This window comes from Pinus tabuliformis, chromosome 2_2 (assembly GCF_031772625.1).
Source record: "Pinus tabuliformis cultivar Carrire ecotype Pingquan chromosome 2_2, CPIR1, whole genome shotgun sequence".
Classification (NCBI taxonomy): domain Eukaryota; kingdom Viridiplantae; phylum Streptophyta; class Pinopsida; order Pinales; family Pinaceae; genus Pinus; species Pinus tabuliformis.
Window position 1 is genome coordinate 947,143,466 of NC_142300.1, and position 20,625 is coordinate 947,164,090.

Sequence of the window (20,625 nt, forward strand, 5' to 3'; positions counted from 1 at the left end):
TTTTCAAAGATTCTGACAACCAATAATCCAAAGGAAGGGAATATAGTCTGATCCAAACCGGTACTGAAGTAAATGTTTCACATTCTGGGACAGAGTTCATCATTCATGGCTGCATGTAGAGTCCTGCCCTAGCATAGACACGTAAAGCCCTTTCTACCAGCCATAACCCCATGAACTTGCATATAATTGCATGCTTCGTCATATGTTCTCTGTGAGCTTGTATCGCTGGGTCAGTTAATATGACACGAGGAATAGTGCCTGACTTGGGCTTGCAGACTCCAGTAGACTTTTTGGAAGCCAGTTTTTCAATAATGTCTCCAATCTCCTTTTCTTTTCTTGTTTCCTGTTTATCCCCTTCCTGATCTTGATCTCCACTTCTTCTAGATGTCCCTTGACTTCTGGTTTCTCAGATCTTGTCTGGAGGTTTTTTGAAATGTTTCTTTCCCGCGTTTTGATTTCCTCCCGTGACTGCCTGGCTGTATGAGGGAGTAGCACTCCCCCCTGCACTCCCCGCCATGGTACTCTAGATCCAAACCCTGTCCTCAAATCCAACCCAAGCTTCCAAGTTCAACCAAGCAATTATCCATAGTTTTCATTATCAATTAATTTTTCTGTTTTATTATAAAATGATTGTATTAAAAATCTTGACACTTTTTAAAAATAGTAAGCTACTAATAAAAAAAATAGTGTTAATCTTTTATTTTGTTAATTCCAAATTAATGTAAATCTATCTATCTAATTTAGTTTTTCAATAATGAATAATAACTTTCAAAAATGTAACATAAACTTACAAGTATTGTCCATTTTAGTCTCACTTTTTTTATATATTAATAATTAACAACAGAAAGAAATTATTTGAACTCTATCTTACCTTATTCCACAAAAGTAGGTAATTTTTATCCATATTCAAGCAACATTATGTCAAGTAATAATACATGTACACTTACTAAAACAACAAGCTATATTGATAAGCAACATTCAAACCATATCATTAAGTGGCATTACATATATTAAGATAGTGATGTATAGGGACAAGTTTGATTGAGTTATGTAGGGAATCAATACAAACCATAAGAGGGTCTTCTTGTGCTAGTGGAAGGAAAACCCACAACCCAATACCTTGCTTTATCCCATACAATGAACATAGCAACAACTCCTCCAAATCCTATCCCTATTCCCAGGGCTAATGCTATCAAAGACATTTTTTCATTTACATAGCTGAGCCATTCTCTTTTAATGTTACTTTGACTACCATTGTCCCCACTGGGTGTTGTTGTATAGTTTTGATTGCATCTTGGTAGAGGATATCCACATAAGCACTTATTCTTTTGAAATGAAGACTCATTAAAGGTGTAAAATTGTGTCCCTGTTGGAATTGGCCCACACAGGTTATTAGATGAAACATCTAGATAAGCCAACATTGATAATTGAGAGAGTTCTTGAGGAATTGCTCCACCCAAACTAATTTTGTACAAGTCCAACTGCTCCAAAGTAGATATCTCACCAAAAGGTGTAGGTATGTTTCCTTCCAATTGGTTCCCAAAGAAATTTAGTAACCTCAAGCTTCTCATGTTGCCTATTTTTATAGGGATTTCTCTGGTAAGATTATTCTTAGACAAATCAAGTATAATGTTTGTACTCCAGACATCTGACACATTATACTCAATCCCTTTTATGTATTCCTTCATGATAATTGGATACTCACTCCAATTAGATTCATTTACAATATTTACTCCAAATCCTTGTAGCCTTTCAAGAGCATATGGTATTCTTCCATTAAAATTATTGTTGGATGAATCCAGCAAAAACAAGTTGGTGAGGTTTGTGATCCATTGGGGAATACCACCATGAAAATTATTATATCTAATGCTTAAAACTCCCAATTTACCTAGATTTTCAAGGGTGTAAGGAAACTCCCCTGCAAATCCACACTTCCTTAAATCCAATATTACAAGCTCAGTGCAATTAGCAAAAGATGGAGCCCGAGAGAAATTGTTAGAATGAGAGGAGAAAATAATTAAAGAAGTTGAATTATAAGAACACATAGTAGGAATATGTCCCTCTAAATTGTTTTATAAATCTAATATCTGAAGTGAAACTAAGTTGTTAATATGATTAGGAATCTTCCCAAAAAAATTGTTTGAACCAAAATTTAAGACATACAAGGAATGGAGTTCTCCTATAGCTCTTGGAATTTTCCCTTTGAGGAGGTTGTTTGAGAAATCTAATTGTTCAAGCTTCTTTAAACGGGCAAAGTTGTTTGAGAAATCTAATTGTTCAAGCTTCTTTAAACGGGCAATGGTTTTAGGAATGGGACGCGTGAATTTATTTTGAGATAGGTCTAGTAGGATCAAATGATTCAAATTGAAAATGCCTTTAGGTATGTTATGGCTAAGTTTGTTATCGGAAATATGTAAAGCCGTCAACTTAGATAAATTGGCAATGTCTTCATGTCTATGAATGAGGTTGTTTTGAAGAAACATATAATCGCTCTATGTTAACCAAATTGGCAATACCTTCCAGTATGGTAGTGAGTTTGTTACTAGAGTAATCCAAGTACGTCAACTGGGTCAAATTGGTAATGACCTCACATATGTGAGCCAATCCACATTTAGAAAGCTCTACGTGAGTTAATTTGGTCAAATTGGCAATGGAATTAGGTATCCTCCCTGTGATGTTAAAAGTAAGAGACTGAGTGGAGAGGGGAAGTCTAAACATTTCAGAGGGAATAGAACCGGAAATACTACGACCAGAAATGTATAGATCTGAAAGTTGTGTCAAATTACCCAATTCACATGGAATTCCACCTGAGAAGTACTTGCCTTCTAGATCTAGATCCAGGAACTACAACTTCTGTAGCATGCCCAACTCGACTGGAATAGGACCACTGAACATATTTCCACGGAGGTTCAGGTACTTTAGTTTTTGCAGCTTGTGCAACTTGATTGGAATAAGACCGCTGAGTTTATTGTAGTAGAGGTCGAGGTACTTTAGTTTCTGAAGCTTGTGCAACTCAATTGGAATAGGACCGCTAAGCTTATTGTAGTAGAGGTACAAGTACTTTAGTTTCTATAACAAGCCCAATTCCATTGGAATACGACCACAGAGCTTATTGATGCCAAGGTCCAGTGTTTATAGTGCTTTAAGGTGGCCAAACTCGGCCGGAATTCCTCCAGTGAAAGCATTAGAAAAAAGATCCAGGGTGTGGAGCTTATGGAGTAGGCCCAATTCGACAAGAATAGAACCGTTCAGCAAATTGAAGCTAAGGTCAAGAACTCTCAACGCTTTAAGGTGGCCAAACTCAGCCTGAATTCCACCAGTGAAAGCATTATAAGAAATATTGAATGTGCGCATTAATGAGAGGTTGCCAATAAACGATGAAACTGTACCTTGCAATGATCCATCAAAGAAGTCAATTGCGGCCACCCTTTTGGTTCATTGTTTGTAGCGAATATCGAACTAGGAGCACATGTTGTTAGAGTTTTATGTTGTCTAGTTGGACAAAAGGCCATATGGATCCTCTGTCACGGCATTTCTAAACGACAAGAGGGCATGGAGGTCGCTTTTATTGTGGGCGTCCGTTGAAGATAAATTGAATTCACATTCCTCCACCATCCTTTTAGAATGGGAATGACCAACCGGAAGCCACGGGAGTCCAACGACCATGTGCTTATAAGAAGAAACATCTTCCTGATGGAAATTAACAGGCGTTGCTTCAGGCAGAGGGGCAGCCATGACGCAGAGCAGCAATAATAATGATATCACAAACAAAAGATCCATTTCTCTCTCTACCACCAAAATCTCTCTCACAACCCGTGAGTTGTATGTTCTACATGCATCTCTATATTAGGTTTTAATTTAATTAAAACCTAATAATACATATAGTTCCATATATAATTTTAATTTCTATAAGAAAATGAATATTAAGTTATAGCTATTCTTTATATTTATAGAGAATATTTTTATTTATAACTGTATTTCTATTACTTAGTTTTATTTTATTTTTATTTGTTTAATAATTATAGGTTCTAAAATATCACAATTATGAATGTAACTTATTATTCCTCAATAGGGCTGCCTATAATATTCTACATGAGGGTCATTTAGAATTATGGGTATGCGAGAGAAAATAATGGTGAAGGGGAGGGTACTTATGGGGATTTGTGCCCACTTCAACATTTGTTTAAATGCCACCCAAGTGTGGTGGTTATATCTTCTACATGCTCAACCACACCTTAAGTGTGGTGGGAGAAGGGCATTCGTCTGACATTCCCCTGGTTCATAGTCATTGGCTTTTGAAATTGATCATGAATTCATTGCACATGAATTTGGTGTTTAATGTGGGTAGTAGAAATATGTGCTAGCACACATACTTGTCCCTTCTTCGCTCCTCATTGTTCATGTGATCTCTTCAACCCTTTTGATACTCATGTCATAAGTTCTCCCTATAAAGTCCAGAAGCTCGCTTGAGGGTGGTGGATTTTCTATGACAATGAGATTTTCTGAGGGTGGCATATTTTCTGCAATGTTGTCACGTTTGTAGTCATCTTCACACCCGTACTCCACTATGGCTCCCCACTATTGGCGCTCTACAAACTTGGTGAAGGTTCGTTGTTATATTTACATCCTTTGTGCTTCAGAGTTCATAGTCATTTCAATGTTTCCTATACATCGTTTTGGTTTGGTAGTATGGCTTTTTTGTACACGTGCCCATGTTTTTCGTCCTATTTTTACATAACACAATGATAGGCCCTTCATTCAAGTTGGTCACTGTGTTACCTTCCGCTCCCTCCCAAATTGCTAAATCTGTAGATGCCTCATTCAATTTTTTGATCCTTTTATGTGGTGTTTGGTACCGAGGCACATTTTCCATTTGGTTCTAAAAAATCACATGCCTAATCTTCTTAGCAATATTTTGCACATCTCTATATGCCTTCCCTACTAGAAACATAAGTGTCTACAAGAAGAATACCTACAACAATATCTAAGGTCAATCACCCTTTTAGTGGTTGACGACGCCTTTCCAACATGGCCTATTCACTCAAATTTCAATCCCTATCTACCTATATTTTCACCTCGCCATTATTATAAACCACATGTTCCATTGTGGGTCACACCAATTATGTTTGGTCATACACTAGTTTGGTCATATTTGGTTATTATAAGTCCTTTCATGGCTCTGAGGCTACATCAAGGTAGTTGTCGGGGTGGTGTGACAAGAGCATCCACTTCTTGATGTTGGTGTTTATTTGGCTGGAACTCTGTCACTTACCATTTTGAATCTATTCCGCCTAAAGTGAGGAACAATATCCTTCAACTGGGAGCAAGGGAATTTGGTGGCATACCATATTTCTTTGATATTGAAATCATTGGAAACACCTTCAGGTGGACTCCCGAGCCTAGGAAGTTTCGCAAATGAAGACTTCACTTTCTCTATTCAGTGGCTTTGCACCGTCAACTCGAAACCAAGGCAACTCCAATGCTACTTTTAAAGTCATAATATTAGACTAGTAGTTTATTATGTCACTTGGTCACTCACTTTTGTATCTGCCATGTTTAGTTCTCTTATGTTCTATGGCGATCCATATGTCTTAAAATTCTATATATGAACATTGTTTGGTTAGAATTCCCACCAAGCATCAATGCAAGTAATTGTCAATGGCTACATAATTAAACAATTTCCATGTATTTTTTGATGTACTTTTTGGCTAAACCTTAATAGAGGAATAATGGTTGCTAAATCCAATTGTTAAGGGAACCCACATAGTTTTGAAAAACATTTTCTCTTAATCTCTTTATTTAACTTTTTAACTCATAACAAAATATATTACTTTAAAACACTTCTATTAAATTTTGTAAATACACAACCAAAATTGTAACATAAATACCACGAAGCCCATATGAATTGTAAAGGGAACGAATCACATATTAGAATACCAGGAAATTAAATTAAAGTCGTTTTATTGTTTTGAAACCACACATTTTAGATATAAAGACAGGATCAAATAGCGCTCAATTTCAATTTTTTTCCCTTCCGAATTTAAATAACTTCCAATTTATACCAAGAATTTTGTATAAATTCAACTAAAACATTTATAAACTCAGCTAAAACATCAGCTAAATTCAACTAAAACATTTATAAACTCAGCGAAATTCAACTAAAACATTTATAAACTCAGCTAAAACATTTATAAATTCAACTAAAACATTTATAATCTCAGCTAAAACATCACGCGACATACAAGTGATAAACATGTGTGAGATGGTTCACTGTCATGCAGTTATTTACGGATACGGTTGCCCTTCAAACCTTCTAGAAAGCTCTCAATGTTTATATCCGAAGATCCCCCTCTTCGCACGGCAGTCCTCGCACTGTCTCTTAGAGCCTCGACATTTTTCTTTACCTCCGTCCCTTCGTCACTGAACAATTTTCTGATAGTTCTGGATATCTCTTTCTTTAGTATCAGTCCTTTTCCACCGCTCAATCTGTATCCAATTTTCCATTCATCGACCATGAGCTTGCTGTTGGTGAATTGATCCGCCCACAATGGAAAACCTACCATGGGAACTCCACTAGCTATGCTTTCAAGCATTGAGTTCCATCCGCAATGAGTAACGAATCCCGCAACGGACTGATGGGATAACACTTGCAGCTGATTGCACCATGGAACAACGAGCCCCTGCCCTTTTATCTCATCCAGAAAACCGTGGGGTAAGCTGTCTGAGACTGTTGAAGAGACTATGTCCGGACGAAGAGCCCAGAGGAACAACTGCCCGCTGTCCTTCAAACCCATCGCTATTTCCTCCAGCTGAGCTTTAGTCACATGAACCATACTCCCAAAGGAAACGTATAGAACCGAACGATTAGGCTTTGCATCCAGCCACTCGGAACAGTCACATTCTGTCCAAATGCTCGTTCCAACTCTCATGTCCTTGGAATGTTCACCGTTCAAAAACCCCGAGGGAAGCAACGGACCAACATGCAGTACCGGAGGGTTCAAATTCAGTTCCTTTCTTTCGAGATCGTCAAAAGAATTGCCAAGAACCCAATCTGCTTCCCGACATACCTGAAAGCACCTATGCATCCCATCAAGAATGAGCTGTGACTCGGGGTCCGACTGACGTACGAATGACGGAAGATCTCTTGCTTCTAAGTTTGGTACGCCGGGAATAAAATCAATCGAAATGCTGCCCTCATCAGCTGCAGATAAATCGCACTGATGATAATTAAAATCCAAAATAAAATTAAACAAGATGCCTACTAATGAAGACCTGCGCAAATATATCTGCAAGCTTCTGTAAGCAGGATTTCAAACGAAAAAACTATTTAAAGCACCCAGAAACCTTACCGGTTCCTTCATAAAGATTGCGACGGAGATCCTCCAGCAGATGTGCGTGATAGTGGATCGAATAAAGAAAGGTAGGCTGTGGCCAAAACGAAATCCAGGGAATACCTAATTTCTTTGTGACTTCAAATGACCAGGAAAGTCCACTATCAGCTATGACACAAGAAATTGCCGGCCCTGTCTTGTTGAGATTTTGAAGGAGTCGTTCCAACTCTCCTGCCATATTATTTACAGAGCGTATAAAATCGATCAATTTGGCTGACCGATCGAATTCCAGAGGTAATCCATCAGAGATTTCAACAGAGCGAATATCAAGATCAACATTAAGCGCTTCCTTCTCAAGAGGGTCGTCTTGTTCAGCACTGTGATTGTTAGCCTTAGTGATCTGCTGGTGCCTGTGGTGCGTGTTAACGAACGTGACTGTAACACCTTTGGAAGCAAGTTTCTTGGCCAAGTGCATCATGGGATTTATGTGACCTTGCGCTGGGTATGGAAACAGGAGGGCATGCAAGGATTCCGGATTGCGAGCCATTGGATTGTTCGATTGTGAGCTTCAACGTTCCTGGGCTACGGACTAATTAAATCACACTCATAATATAAGGATTGGGTGGAGTTAGTTTAGCGCCGGCATGTATTCTAACATAAGGATTGGGTGGAGTTAGTTTAGCGCCGGCATGTATTGTAATATAAGCATTGTGTGGAGTTACTTTAGCGGTCGCTTTCTCTTCACTAGAATCACTGATACTGTGATCTTTGTCGCAAGGCTAACTTATTGACCACACCATGCACGACATGTCACAATCTCTGGTTTTTTTAAGAGAGAGAATTTAGTGTATATCACAATCTCCGATACTGTGATCTTTGTCGCAAGGCTAACTTATCGACCACACCACATGTCACATTTTTTTTGAAGAGAAAGAATTCCGTGTATATCCACAATCTCTGGTTAGTTTACAATACTTTGACTCGATGCTTAGAGCGCAGCAGTGGCGCGCATTGAATCCGAAAACGTCGAAAAGCTAAAACCGTGAGATACAAGTAAAGTAATGTGCAATGACATATGCAATGACGCTGCCGCTAGAAAATATTAAAATATGATTCATACGCGCCACTTGTATCGGTTATTTTCGAAGTTATTATTTTCGTACTTTACATAGGAATATAAATATAGAGTAGGTAATTACTCTTTATGATATGTTAATCAAGTCAAATCTATAAGAATAGAGTAGCTAGTATTTTAGAATGCAAATTTAAACATTGGTGTGTTATCAAATTCACTCTCGTATCAAATTGGTGAATAAGTCCATTCAAAATTATTGGTGTGGGGTATCAATTCACTCGTATAACGTCAGCCCCACGGTGGCCGTTGGTCTTCGTGGCACCAGAGAAGTGAAAAAATCTGGCCTTCTAGAAAAGGGTATATTTCGAGTTTATAAGTTTTAAAAAGCAAACAAAATATACCAAGCACGGATGGTTGATTAAGCATATTTCAATTTAAAATTTAAATAGGTATATTATTATCTATTATTTATTATTATATTAAATTATATTACATATTCAATATATAATTTAAGATAATTATATCTAAAAAATTTAATTATGATAATTTCATTTATCATAACAATTATTTGGAGAAAGTTTCTTCATACAAATGACATTTATTAGCTCAATTGGAATTGTAGCATTGACAAAAGAATCATTGAAAGATGAAAACTTTATTATGAAATGGACAACAATTCTAGGTTTGGAACAAAAATTGGTTCCACTTTGAGACTATCATCACCACTATTATTTTATATGTTTGTGAGGTTTGGGGTTGTAGTATATCTCAAAAATCATGGAGGAAATTTGAGTTGATCAAAAAACAATTTGGAACCTACAACCTCAAGATCAAAGAAAAGGAAATACTTCTTATAGTATCCTCTTGATTGAAGCTAGTTTTTTCCCCATTGGAGGTATGACATGGTTAGGTATCTAATGTATAAGAAGAAGCTTTACCACATGGATGCGATGAGTTTTGGGCTTCTAGCTCTAGCTAGAACCCCCACCTCCGGGTCAAGCGAGGATGACACAAGGATGCCTGGTCTTGGCTCGACCATTGGGGGGTAAAGGAGGAAATCATCTTGGAGAATAAAGATAATATAAAAAATACCATTCTTCTAAATTTAAAGATAAGTTGTGGGATGATAAGGAGCAAGAGCAGAAAAGAAATTTAAGGTATTATAAGGAAGTGATCAACCTCACCCTTGCCAACCAAAATTGTCCTTTTGGCTTGAGAAATGATAATAAGAAAATGAACATTGTGAAGATAATAATTAATTCTCATGAGCTCCCAAGTGAAAGTGGGAGCTGATCTATTCCCAAAACACCTTCGGATGAAAAAATCTATCACTTTTACAATACTAAGAGGGGTTGAAGATTAAAACCACTTTTTTTTGGATTGTTCGGCTTTTACTCACATCCTTTCTCATTTCCAAAACATTTGCCACGCTATCAACTTCTTGATTTGTTAAGTCAACATAACTATAGTGAGCTAGGAATATTTTTTCCATTCTTTTTAATCATAGAAATAAAATATGAAAGAATTTCAATTAATCTCATAGTAATTTTGATAGGAATTAAAATGTTACAATAATATTTACAAAATTAAAATAATAACTAAAAAAATTAAATCAATATGGAATAAATATTATAGATTAATTTATTACAAATATTAAAGATTAATTTATTACGTGTATTTTATTTAGCAATATGATTTAATTTATTTATTTTTAAATCATTTTAACAAAGAAAAAAGATTGATTATGGTGGTTACCTTTCACTAAAATTTTCTTCCTCATGATGAGTGGGTATGGAAATTAATACCTTGAGGAGCAGGAAGAGTTGAAAACATAAAGGTGGGAATGGCCTGCAAGATCGCCTGTGTGAGCACAAGGCGTCCTGCCAGGTTTAGCGATCTGCTTGTCCATTTTCTGATCTTGTCCTGAAGTTTATTTAAAATAGGTTCCCATACTTTCTTGCTCAACAATTTGTCAGTAAGGGGAATACTAAGGTATTTGGAAGGTAGTTGTTCTCTTTAAAATCCAAGAATTTTGGTAATGTTTCTTTGAATAGCAATATTAGTATTAAAGAAAAAGACTTTGGATTTGTTAAGGCTTACCTCAGTGCTTGCTGCCATGGCAAAGTCGTTTAAGATATTTTTGATTGCTCTGGCCTCCCTGACAGTAGTTATTCCTTGCAACATAGCGTCATCTACAAATTGTTAATGAGTGTTGGCCTCTCCATCTGTGGTAAGTTTGATACCCTGAATTCTTCCATCAACATTTTCCATTTTGATCGCCCTACCAAGCCCTTCCATCATGAGGACAAAGAGGAACGGTGAAAGCGGATCTCCTTGTCTGAGCCCTTTGGAGGGAGTGAAAGTCTTAGAAGGAGCTCCATTAAGCAATATGGAAAAACTGGTTGAGGTAACTAATGCCATGATCCATCTTATCCAGTTCTGATCAAAACCATAGGCTTTTAGAATTTCTCTTATGTGAGCCCTACTCAATTTGTCATAGGCTTTCGCGAGGTCCAACTGAATAATCATGCCAGCTTGTTTGTTGCTTTTGAGATAATGTACCACCTCATGAGCTTGGATGATATTGTTGAGGATTTGTCTTCCCTCCACACAACTTGTTTGTTCCTCCGAGATGAGAGAGGGTAGAAGTGGTTTGAGTCGATTGGCTATTACTTTGGAGATAATTTTATACACCACATTACATAAGGCTATGGGCCTAAAACCATCCAGAGTCATGGAATTTTCTTGTTTTGGATTTAGAGCTATGAAGGATTCATTCAGAGCCTTAAGTATCTTTTTGCATATTCTTGAGTCTTCCACCACCTCGAGGATATCATGTTTGACTGTTTCCCAACAGGCTTTGAAGAAGTCTATATTGAAACCATCCGAGCCTGGTGCTTTTCCACTCTTCATTTCTTTAATTACTTCACTGATCTCCACTTCTGAAACTGGCGTGTTGAGATTGTGGTTGTCCTCTCTGGTAACCAGCAGAGGGATATATTGAGTGAAATGTTCAATGAACCTAGATCTGTCCTCCAGAGGCTCCTTTGCAATGCTGCAGAAGTGTTGAACAAGGACCGATTCCATATCACTATGAGAAACTAGCTCAATACCTTAAGAATCTTCGATCTTTATGATTTTGTTGTGTGCCCTGTGAGCTATGGTGGTTTTGTAGAAGAATTTTGTATTTCTTTCTCCCTCCTTAATCCATTTTATTCTTGATTTCTGCCTCCAGAAAATCTCTTCTTGTAGGCATCGGTTCTCCCATTCCTCCTGCAAAGAGTTAGTTAATTTTTGCCTCTCTTCGGTGAAGCCATCTGTGATGATGATGTGATTGATTTCTTGGAGCTTCAGTTAAATTTCTCTTTTGGCCTTGAAGATATATCCAAATTCATTTTTGTTCCAAACTTTAAGACGAGACTTTATATGTTTAAGATTCTGTTGGAGCATATATATTTTTGAACCTTGAATGTCCAGAAAATCTCTTTTTGTAGGCATCGGTTCTCCCATTCTTCCTGCAGAGAGTTAGTTAATTTTTGCCTCTCTTCGGTGAAGCCATCTATGATAATGATGTGATTGATTTCTTGGAGCTTGAGTTCCGTTTCTCTTTTGGCCTTGAAGATATCTTCAAATTCATTTTTGTTCCAAACTTTAAGACGAGACTTTATATATTCAAGCTTCTGTCGGAGCATATACATCTTTGAACCTTGAATGTCCAACTCCTCTCTCCACCATGTCTCAACATTACTAGTGAAATTGGGATGTGAGAGCCAGGTATTTTCAAACCTGAAAGGTCTGTTTCTTGGAGTACCCATAAAGGTGGCCTCCAGCTGAACAAGCCAATGATATGATCCACAAAAGGGTAGAATGGAGGTTGTTATGGCAGGTCCTAAGAGGAAGAGGTCCTCTGAAATCATGAATCTATCAAGTTTGGAAGCAACTTGATGGGGCCCTCCCCTTTTTTTGTTCCAAGTGAAGGTTCCATTCATTGTTTCAGTATCCACCAGCTTCATGTTCCTAATGAAGTTCTGGAAGGCCATGGAGTCTCTGCCTAGCTGCCTAGTGCCTCCTTTTTTTGCGAAATAGATCTTGTCATATTGAAATCTCCTGCAACGATCCAGGGCAGAGTGGGATGTCTTTCTCTAAGTTCCTCTAGGGAAGTGAGAAGCTTGAGTTTGTCTGCTAGCTTTTGAGGTCCATAAACATTCGTAATCATGTATATCTCCTTGTCCCCTACAGGTTGACATATCAGGGAAAGGTAGTTCCTAGATGCTTCTACATCCAGAATTCCCAGTTTTTGTGGGTCCCACAAAGTGAGAATCCCCCCTGTCGAATGATCGGCCTTGACCTCTAAATACTCATAATTGAATAACCACTTATTATGAATATCTCTTATCTTTTCCATTGAACATTTTGTCTCCTGAATAAAAACCATGTCTACTTTTTCTTCTTTCATTCTGTTGCTAAGATTTCTTTGTTTCCTTCTATTACCTATTCCTCTAATGTTCCAGTTTGTGAATTTCATTAAGAAAGATTTTTAAAGGAATAACTGGTAAGATGTTTCATCTTACCTGATTTGATCAATAGTTTTCCACATTCGTTCAACAGTTCATTCTGCTTCTTTCTTCCTCTTTTCCTGCCTAAGTTCTTTGAAGATTGTGCCTGAGGATTCCCCATCATCTTGACCCCACTTGGCTCCTGGCTCTCATGATTTCTTTTGACTCCCACTCCCTTCGTTTGTGACATCCAGAGAAAGAGTTGTTGTACTCTATCATAGGATTCTTTTGGCAGGGAGTCCACCCCTGCTTTTTTCCCTTCTTCCATAAATTTCTCTAGAACTAGATTTTCCTTGTCCAGAATCTCCTGTAATTCATGGTCCTCTGTTTCTGCTTCACTAGGCATCATCTCCTGGTCCCTGCTGAACTCCATTAGGCTTGGTAGATCTTCCCTTTGCTGGTCGTCTCCTACGATATCCTCCATGTCATCTACCTTGTCCTGTTCTTTTGTTACATTCTCCATGTCCTAGACTGTCTCCTTATTCCCCTCTTCTTCCTCTAGAATATTGAAACTGTTTTTTCTTGTGTATTTGTCCTCATTTTCCTTCTTGTGTGGACGTTTACCTCCTTTTCCTTTACTCCCAACTTTGGTGAAACCCTCGTGGTCTCTCTCGACAGCGGTTTTTTGATTATCTTCCCTATTGATTGTAGGGCAGTCAATAATCCAAAGGAATGGAATATAGTCTGATCCAAACTGGTACTGAAGTGAATGTTTCATGTTCCGGGACAAAGTTCATCATCCATGGCTGCATGTAGAGTCCTGCCGCAGCATAAAAGTAGGGCCCCCCTTCAAACACTCTATCTTTGTCTTCTAGGCTTGTGAACACTACAATGAAAAAACCCTTAGAACCCAGATGTAAATGTATTTCCCCTTTGGCTTCCAATGGCTCCTTATCCAGACATGTAAATACCTTTTCGTGGGCCATAACCCCATGAACTTGCATATAATTGCATGCTCCGTCATATGTTCTCTGTGAGCTTGTATCGTTGGGTCGCTTAATACGACCCGAGGAATAGTGCCTGACTTGGGCTTACAGACTCCAATAGACTTTCTGGAAGTTGGTTTTTTGCTATTGCCTCCAATCTCCTTTTCTTTTCTCGTTTCCTGTTTATCTCCTTCCTGATCCCGATCTCTGCTTCTTCCAGATGTCCCCTGAATTCTGGTTTTTGAGATCTTGTCTGGAGGTTTTTTGAAATTTTTCTTTCCCACGTTCTGATTTCCTCTTGTGACTGCTTGGCTATAGGAGCGAGTAGCACTCCCCCCCTGCACTCCCCTCCATGGTACCCTAGATCCAAAACTTGTCTTCAACTCCAACCCTAGCTTCCAAGTTCAACCAAGAAATTATCCATAGTTTTCATTATCAATTAAATTTTCTATTTTATTATAAAATGATTGTATTTAAAATCTTGACACTTTAAAAATAGTAAGTTACTAATAAAAAATAGTGTTAATCTTTTATTTTGTTAATTCCAAATTAATATAGATCTATCTATCTACTTTAGTTTTTCAATAATGAATAATAACTTTCAAAAAAATGTAATTTGTAACATAAACTTAAAAGTATTTTCCATTTTAGTCTCACTTTGTTTATATATTAATAATTAACAACAGAAAGAAATTATTTGAACTCTATCTTACCTTCTTCCACAAAGTAGGTAATTTTTATCCATATTCAAACAAAATTATGTCAAGTAATAATACATCTACACTTACTAAAACAACAAGCTATATTGATAAGCAACATTCAAACCATATCATTAAGTGGCATTACATATATTAAGATAGTGATGTAAAGGGACACATTTTATTGAGCTATGTAGGGAATCGATACAAGCCATAAGAAGGTCTTCTTATGCTAGAGGAAGGCAAACCGACAACCCAATACCTTGCTTTATCCTAAACAATGAACATAGCAACAACTCCTCCAAATCCTACCCTTATTCCCATGGCTAATGCTATCAAAGACATTTTTTCATTTACATAACTGAGCCATTTCTTTTAATGTTACTTTGACTGCCATTGTCCCCACTGGGTGTTGTTGTATAGTTTTAATTGCATCTTGGTAGAGGATATCCACATAAGCACTTATTCTTTTAAAACGAAGACTCATTAAAGGTGTAAAATTGTGTCCCTGTTGGAATTGGCCCACAGAGGTTATTAGATGAAACATCTAGATAAGCCAACATTGATAATTGAGAGAGTTCTTGAGGAATTGCTCCACCCAAATTATTTTTGGACAAGTCCAACTACTCCAAAGTAGATATCTCACTAAAAGATGCGGGTATGTTTCCTTCCAATTGGTTCCCAGAGAAATTTAGTAACCTCAAGCTTCTCATGTTGCCTATTCTTATGGGGATTTGTCTGGTAATATTATTCTTAGACAAATCAAGTATAATGTTTGTACTCCAGACATCTGACACATTATACTCAATCCCTTTTATGTATTCCTTCATGATAATTGGATACTCTCTCCAATTAGATTCAATTACAATATTTACTCCAAATCCTTGGAGCCTTTCAAGATCATATGGTATTATTCCATTAAAATTATTGTTGGATAAATCCAGCAAAAACAACTTGGCGAGGTTTGTGATCCATTGGGGAATACTACCATGAAAATTATTATATCTAATGCTTAAAACTCCCAATTTACCTAGATTTGCAAGGGTGGAAGGAAGCTCCCCTGTAAATCCATACTTCCTTAAATCCAATATTACAAGCTCGTTGCAATTAGCAAAAGATGGAGTCCTAGAGAAATTCTTAGAATGAGTGGAGAAAATAATTAAAGAAGTTGAATTATAAGAGCACATAGTAGGAATAGGTCCCTCTAAATTGTTTTCTGATAAATCTAATATCTACAGTGAAACTAAGTTGTTAATATTATTAGGAATCTTCCCAATAAAATTGTTTGAACTTAAATTTAAGACATACAAGGAATGGAGTTCTCCTATAGCTCTTGGAATTGTCCCTTTGAGGAGGTTGTTTGAGAAATCTAATTGTTCAAGCTTCTTTAAATGGGCAATGGTTTTAGGAATAGGACCTGTCAATTTATTTTGAGATAGGTCTAGTAGGATCAAATGATTCAAATTGAAAATGCCTTTAGGTATTATATGGCTAAGTTTGTTATCGGAAATATGTAAAGCTGTCAAATTAGATAAATTGGCAATGTCTTCAGGTATATGAATGAGGTTGTTTTGAGAAATATATAATCGTTCTATGTTGACCAAATTGGCAATACCTTCTGGTATGGTAGTGAGTTTGTTACAAGAGAGATCCAAGTACGTCAACTAGGTCAAATTGGTAATGACCTCACATATGTGAGTCAGTCCACATTCAAAAAGCTCTAACTGAGTTAATTTGGTCAAACTGGCAATGGAATTAGGTATCCTCCCTATGAGGTTAAAACTAAAGGACAGAGTGGAGAGGGGAAGTCTAAACATTTCAGAGGGAATATAACCAGAAATACTACAAACAAAAATGTATAGATCTGAAAGTTGTGTCAAATTACCCAATTCACATGGAATTTCGCTTGAGAATTAGTTGCCTTCTAGATCCAGGAACTGTAGCTTCTGTAGCATGCCCAACTTGACTAGAATAGGACCACTGAACATATTTCCACGGAGGTTCAGGTACTTTAGTTTCTGCAGCTTGTGCAACTCGATTGGAATAGGACCGTTGAGTTTATTGTAGTAGAGGTCTAGGTACTTTAGTTTCTGAAGCTTGTGCAACTCGATCGGAATAGGACCATTGAGCTTATTGTAGTAGAGGTACAGGTACTTTAGTTTCTGTAATAGGCCCAATTCCATTGGAATACGACCACGGAGCTTATTGACACTGAGGTCCAGTGTTTGTAGTGTTTTAAGGTGGCCAAACTCGATCGGAATTCCTCCAGTGAAAGCATTAAAAAAAGATCCAGGGTGTGCAGCTTATGCAACAGGCCCAATTTGACAGGACTAGAACCGTTCAGCGAATTGAAGCTGAGGTCAAGAACTCAAAATGCTTTAAGGTGGCCAAACTTAGCCGGAATTCCACCAGTGAAAGCATTATAAGAAATATTGAATGTGCACATTAATCAGAGGTTGCCAACAAACGATGAAACTGTACCTTGCAATGATCCATCAAAGAAGTCAATTGCGGCCACCCTTTTGGTTTGTTGTTTGTAGCGAATACCAAACCAGGAGCACATGTTGTCAGAGTTTTCTGCCGTCAAGTTGGATAGAAGGCCATATGGATCCTCTGTCATGGAATTTTTGAATGACAAGAGGGCATGGAGGTCGCTTTTGTCGTGGGCGTCTGCTAAAGATAAATTGAATTCACGTTCCCCCACCATCCGTTCAGAATGGGAATGACCCACCAGAAGCCACGGGAGTCCAGCGGCCATGTGCTTATAAGAAGCAGCATCTTCTCGATGGAAATTAACAGGCGTTGCTTCAGGCAGAGGGGAAATCATGACGCAGAGCAACAATAATAATGATATCAAAAACAGAAGATCCATTTCTCTCTCTACCACCAAAATCTCTCTCACAACCCATGAGTTGTATGTTCTACATGCATCTCTATATATACACACGACTGTTCTGATAATGGAGGATCCGTGTAGGTCACGGTGAAGATGTGGAAGGATTGGTGTGGCAAGAAATGAAAAGAAACTGTTGAGTGCATGCATTGAAAATTATGTGTGTGGGATCAATTCACTTGTAGAGCGACAGCCTCAGGGTGGCCATTGGTCTTCCTCGCAAGAGAGAACTAGAGAAAAAAAAAAAGAAAAACCCTTATCCTTATCAGTGATCATAAAGAACATTTTGGAGCACTAATGATTGTAGATGGTTTGGTTTCATATGAGAGAAAAGAAAAAATATATATGGTTTGGTTGTGTTTGCCTCAAGACTAATTTTTTATTTAATTAAACCTAATAATACATATAGTTACATATATAATTTTAATTTCTATAATAAAATGAATATTAAGTTATAGCTAAGGCCTTATCCTTATTAGTGATCATAAAGAAAATTTTGGAGCATTAATGACTGTAGATGGTTTGGTTTCATATGAGAGAGAAAAAAAATACATATGGTTTGGTTGCGTTCTGCCCCAAGACTAATTTTTAATTTAATTAAACCTAATAATACATATAGTTACATATATAATTTTAATTTCTATAATAAAATGAATATTAAGTTATAGATATTCTTTATATTTATAGAGAATATTTTTATTTATAATTGTATGTTTATTACTTAATTTTATTTTATTTTTATTTGTTTAGTAATTATAGGTTCTAAAATATCAAAATTATGAATCTAACTTATTATTCCCCAATAGGGGTGCCTTTAATATTCTCCATGAGGGTCTTTTAAAATTATGGGTATTCCATAGAAAAAAATGGTGAAGGGGAAGGTGCTTACAGAGATTTGTGCCCACTTCAACATTTGTCTAAATGCCACCCAAGTGTGGCGGTTATATCTTCTACACGCTCAACCACACCCTATTTTGTCAAATCACTTTAGATGTAAGAAGGCGGTGGGAGAAGGGCATTCGTCTGACATTCTCTCGGTTCATATTCATTGGCTGTTGAAACTGATCATGAATTCATTGCACATGAATTTGGTGTTTAATGTGGGTAATAACAATACGTGCTAGCACACATACTTGTCCCTTCTTCGCTCTTGATTTTTCATGTGATCTCTTCAACCCTTTTGATACTCATGTCATAAGTTCTCCCTATAAAGTCGAGAAGCTCACCTGAGGGTGGCAGATTTTCTATGACAATGAGATTTTCTGAGGGTGGCATATTTTCTACGATGTCGTCAAGTTTGTAGTCATCTTCACACCGATTCTCCATTATGGCTCCCCACTATTGGCGCTCTACCAATTTGGTGAAGGTTCGTTGTTATATTTTCATCCTTTGTGCTTCAGTGTTCATAGTCATTTCGATGTTTCCTGTATATCGTTTTGGTTTGGTAGTATGGCTGATTTTTACACGTGCCCATGTTTTTCATCCTATTTTTACATAACACAATGACAGGCCCTTCATTCAAGTTGGTCACTGTGTTACCTTCCGCTCCCTCCCAAATTGCTAAATCTGCAGATGTCTCATTCAATTGTTCGATCCTTTTATGTGGTGTCTGGTACCGAGGCACATTTTCCATTTGGTTCTGAAAAAATCACGTGCCTAATCTTCCTAACAATATTTTGCACATCTCTATATGCCTTCCCTACCAGCAACATCAGTGTCTACAAGAAGAATACCTACAAAAATATCTAAGGCCAATCACCCTTTTAGTGGTTGAAGATGCCTTTCTAACATCGCTTATTCACTCAAATTCCAATCCCTATCTACCTATATTTTCACCTCGCCATTATTATAAACCACATGTTCCATTGCGGGTCACATCAATTATGTCTAGTCATACACTAGTTTGGTCATATTTGGTTATTATAAGTCCTTTCATGGCTCTAAGGCTGTGTCAAGGTAGTTGTTGGGGTGGTGCGATAAGAGCATCCACTTCTTGATGTTGGTGTTTATTTGGCTGAAACTCTCTCACTTACCATTTTGAATCTATTCCACCTAAAGTGAGGAACAATATCCTTCAACTTGGAGCAAGGGAATTTGGTGGCAGACCATATTTCTTTGATATTGAAATCATTGGAAACACCTTCAGGTGGACTCCCGAGCCTAGGAAGTTTCGCAAACGAAGACTTCACTTTCTCTATTCAGTGGCTTTGCACCGTCAACTCGAAACCAAGGCAACTCCAATGCTCATTTTCAAGTCATAATATTAGACTAATAGTCTATTATGTCACTTGGTCACTCACTTTTGTATCTGCTATGTTTAGTTCTCTTATGTTCTATAGCGATCCATATGTCTTAGAATTCTATATATGAACATTGTTTGGTTAGAATTCCCACCAAGCATCAATGCAAGTAATTGTCAATAGCTACATAATTAAACAATTTCCATGTATTTTTAATGTCCTTTTTGACTAACCCTGCATAGAGGAGTAATGGTTGCTAATCCAACTTTTAAGGGGATCCACAGAGTTTTGGGAAAACATTTTCTCTTAAGGTCTTTATTTAACTTTTTAACTCATAACAAAATATACTACTTTAAAACACTTGTATAAAATTTTGTAATTAAAATAAAAAAGTAAATAAATATTCATTTATTTATTTATTTTAATGACATAAATAACAGCCATCATTATTAAAAAAATAAAAAACAAAAATTATATAAAACTTTATGCTTATGATAAACAAAAATAGTTATAATGATTCACTGATAAAATTCAGGTTAATCAATAAATCATCCTCCACTTAGATAGAAAAGGAACGAAGCACATATTAAAATACCACGAAATTAAATTAAATTCGTTTTATTGTTTTGAAACCACACATTTTAGATATAAAGACAGGATCCAATAGCGCTCAATTTCAATTTTTTTCGCTTCCGAACTTAAATAACTTCCGATTTATACAAAGAATTTTGTATAAATTCAACTAAAACATTTATAAACTCAGCTAATACATCAGCGAAATTCAACTAAAACATTTATAAACTCAGCTAACTTCAGCGAAAACATTAAAACATTTATAAATTCAGCTAAAACATTAAAACATTTATAAATTCAGCTAAAACATTTATAAACCCAGCTAAATTCAGT

The 20,625-nt window shown here is 36.8% G+C and overlaps 1 protein-coding gene across 1 annotated transcript; it reads right to left on the reverse strand.

Annotated features, from left to right (window-relative positions):
* Nucleotides 1-6,153: 6,153 nt before the first annotated feature.
* LOC149196315 (UDP-glycosyltransferase 86A2-like) lies at nt 6,154-7,968 on the reverse strand. The gene is made up of 2 exons (XM_089405519.1): nt 7,350-7,968; nt 6,154-7,201 (listed from the first exon to the last, which is right to left on the reverse strand). Exons 1-2 carry the CDS (start codon nt 7,876-7,878, stop codon nt 6,282-6,284), a joined length of 1,449 nt encoding a protein of 482 aa, XP_089261645.1. The 5' UTR covers nt 7,879-7,968; the 3' UTR covers nt 6,154-6,281.
* Nucleotides 7,969-20,625: the final 12,657 nt, after the last annotated feature.

What these genes read in the sequence shown, in the direction of transcription:
- LOC149196315 (XM_089405519.1), bottom strand. Translation starts at nt 7,878, where the DNA reads ATGGCTCGCAATCCGGAATCCTTGCATGCCCTCCTGTTTCCATACCCA. An exon ending in CAATCTTTATGAAGGAACCG is followed by an intron (nt 7,202 to 7,349) that starts GTAAGGTTTCTG and finishes ATTTATCTGCAG; the next exon opens with CTGATGAGGGCAGCATTTCG.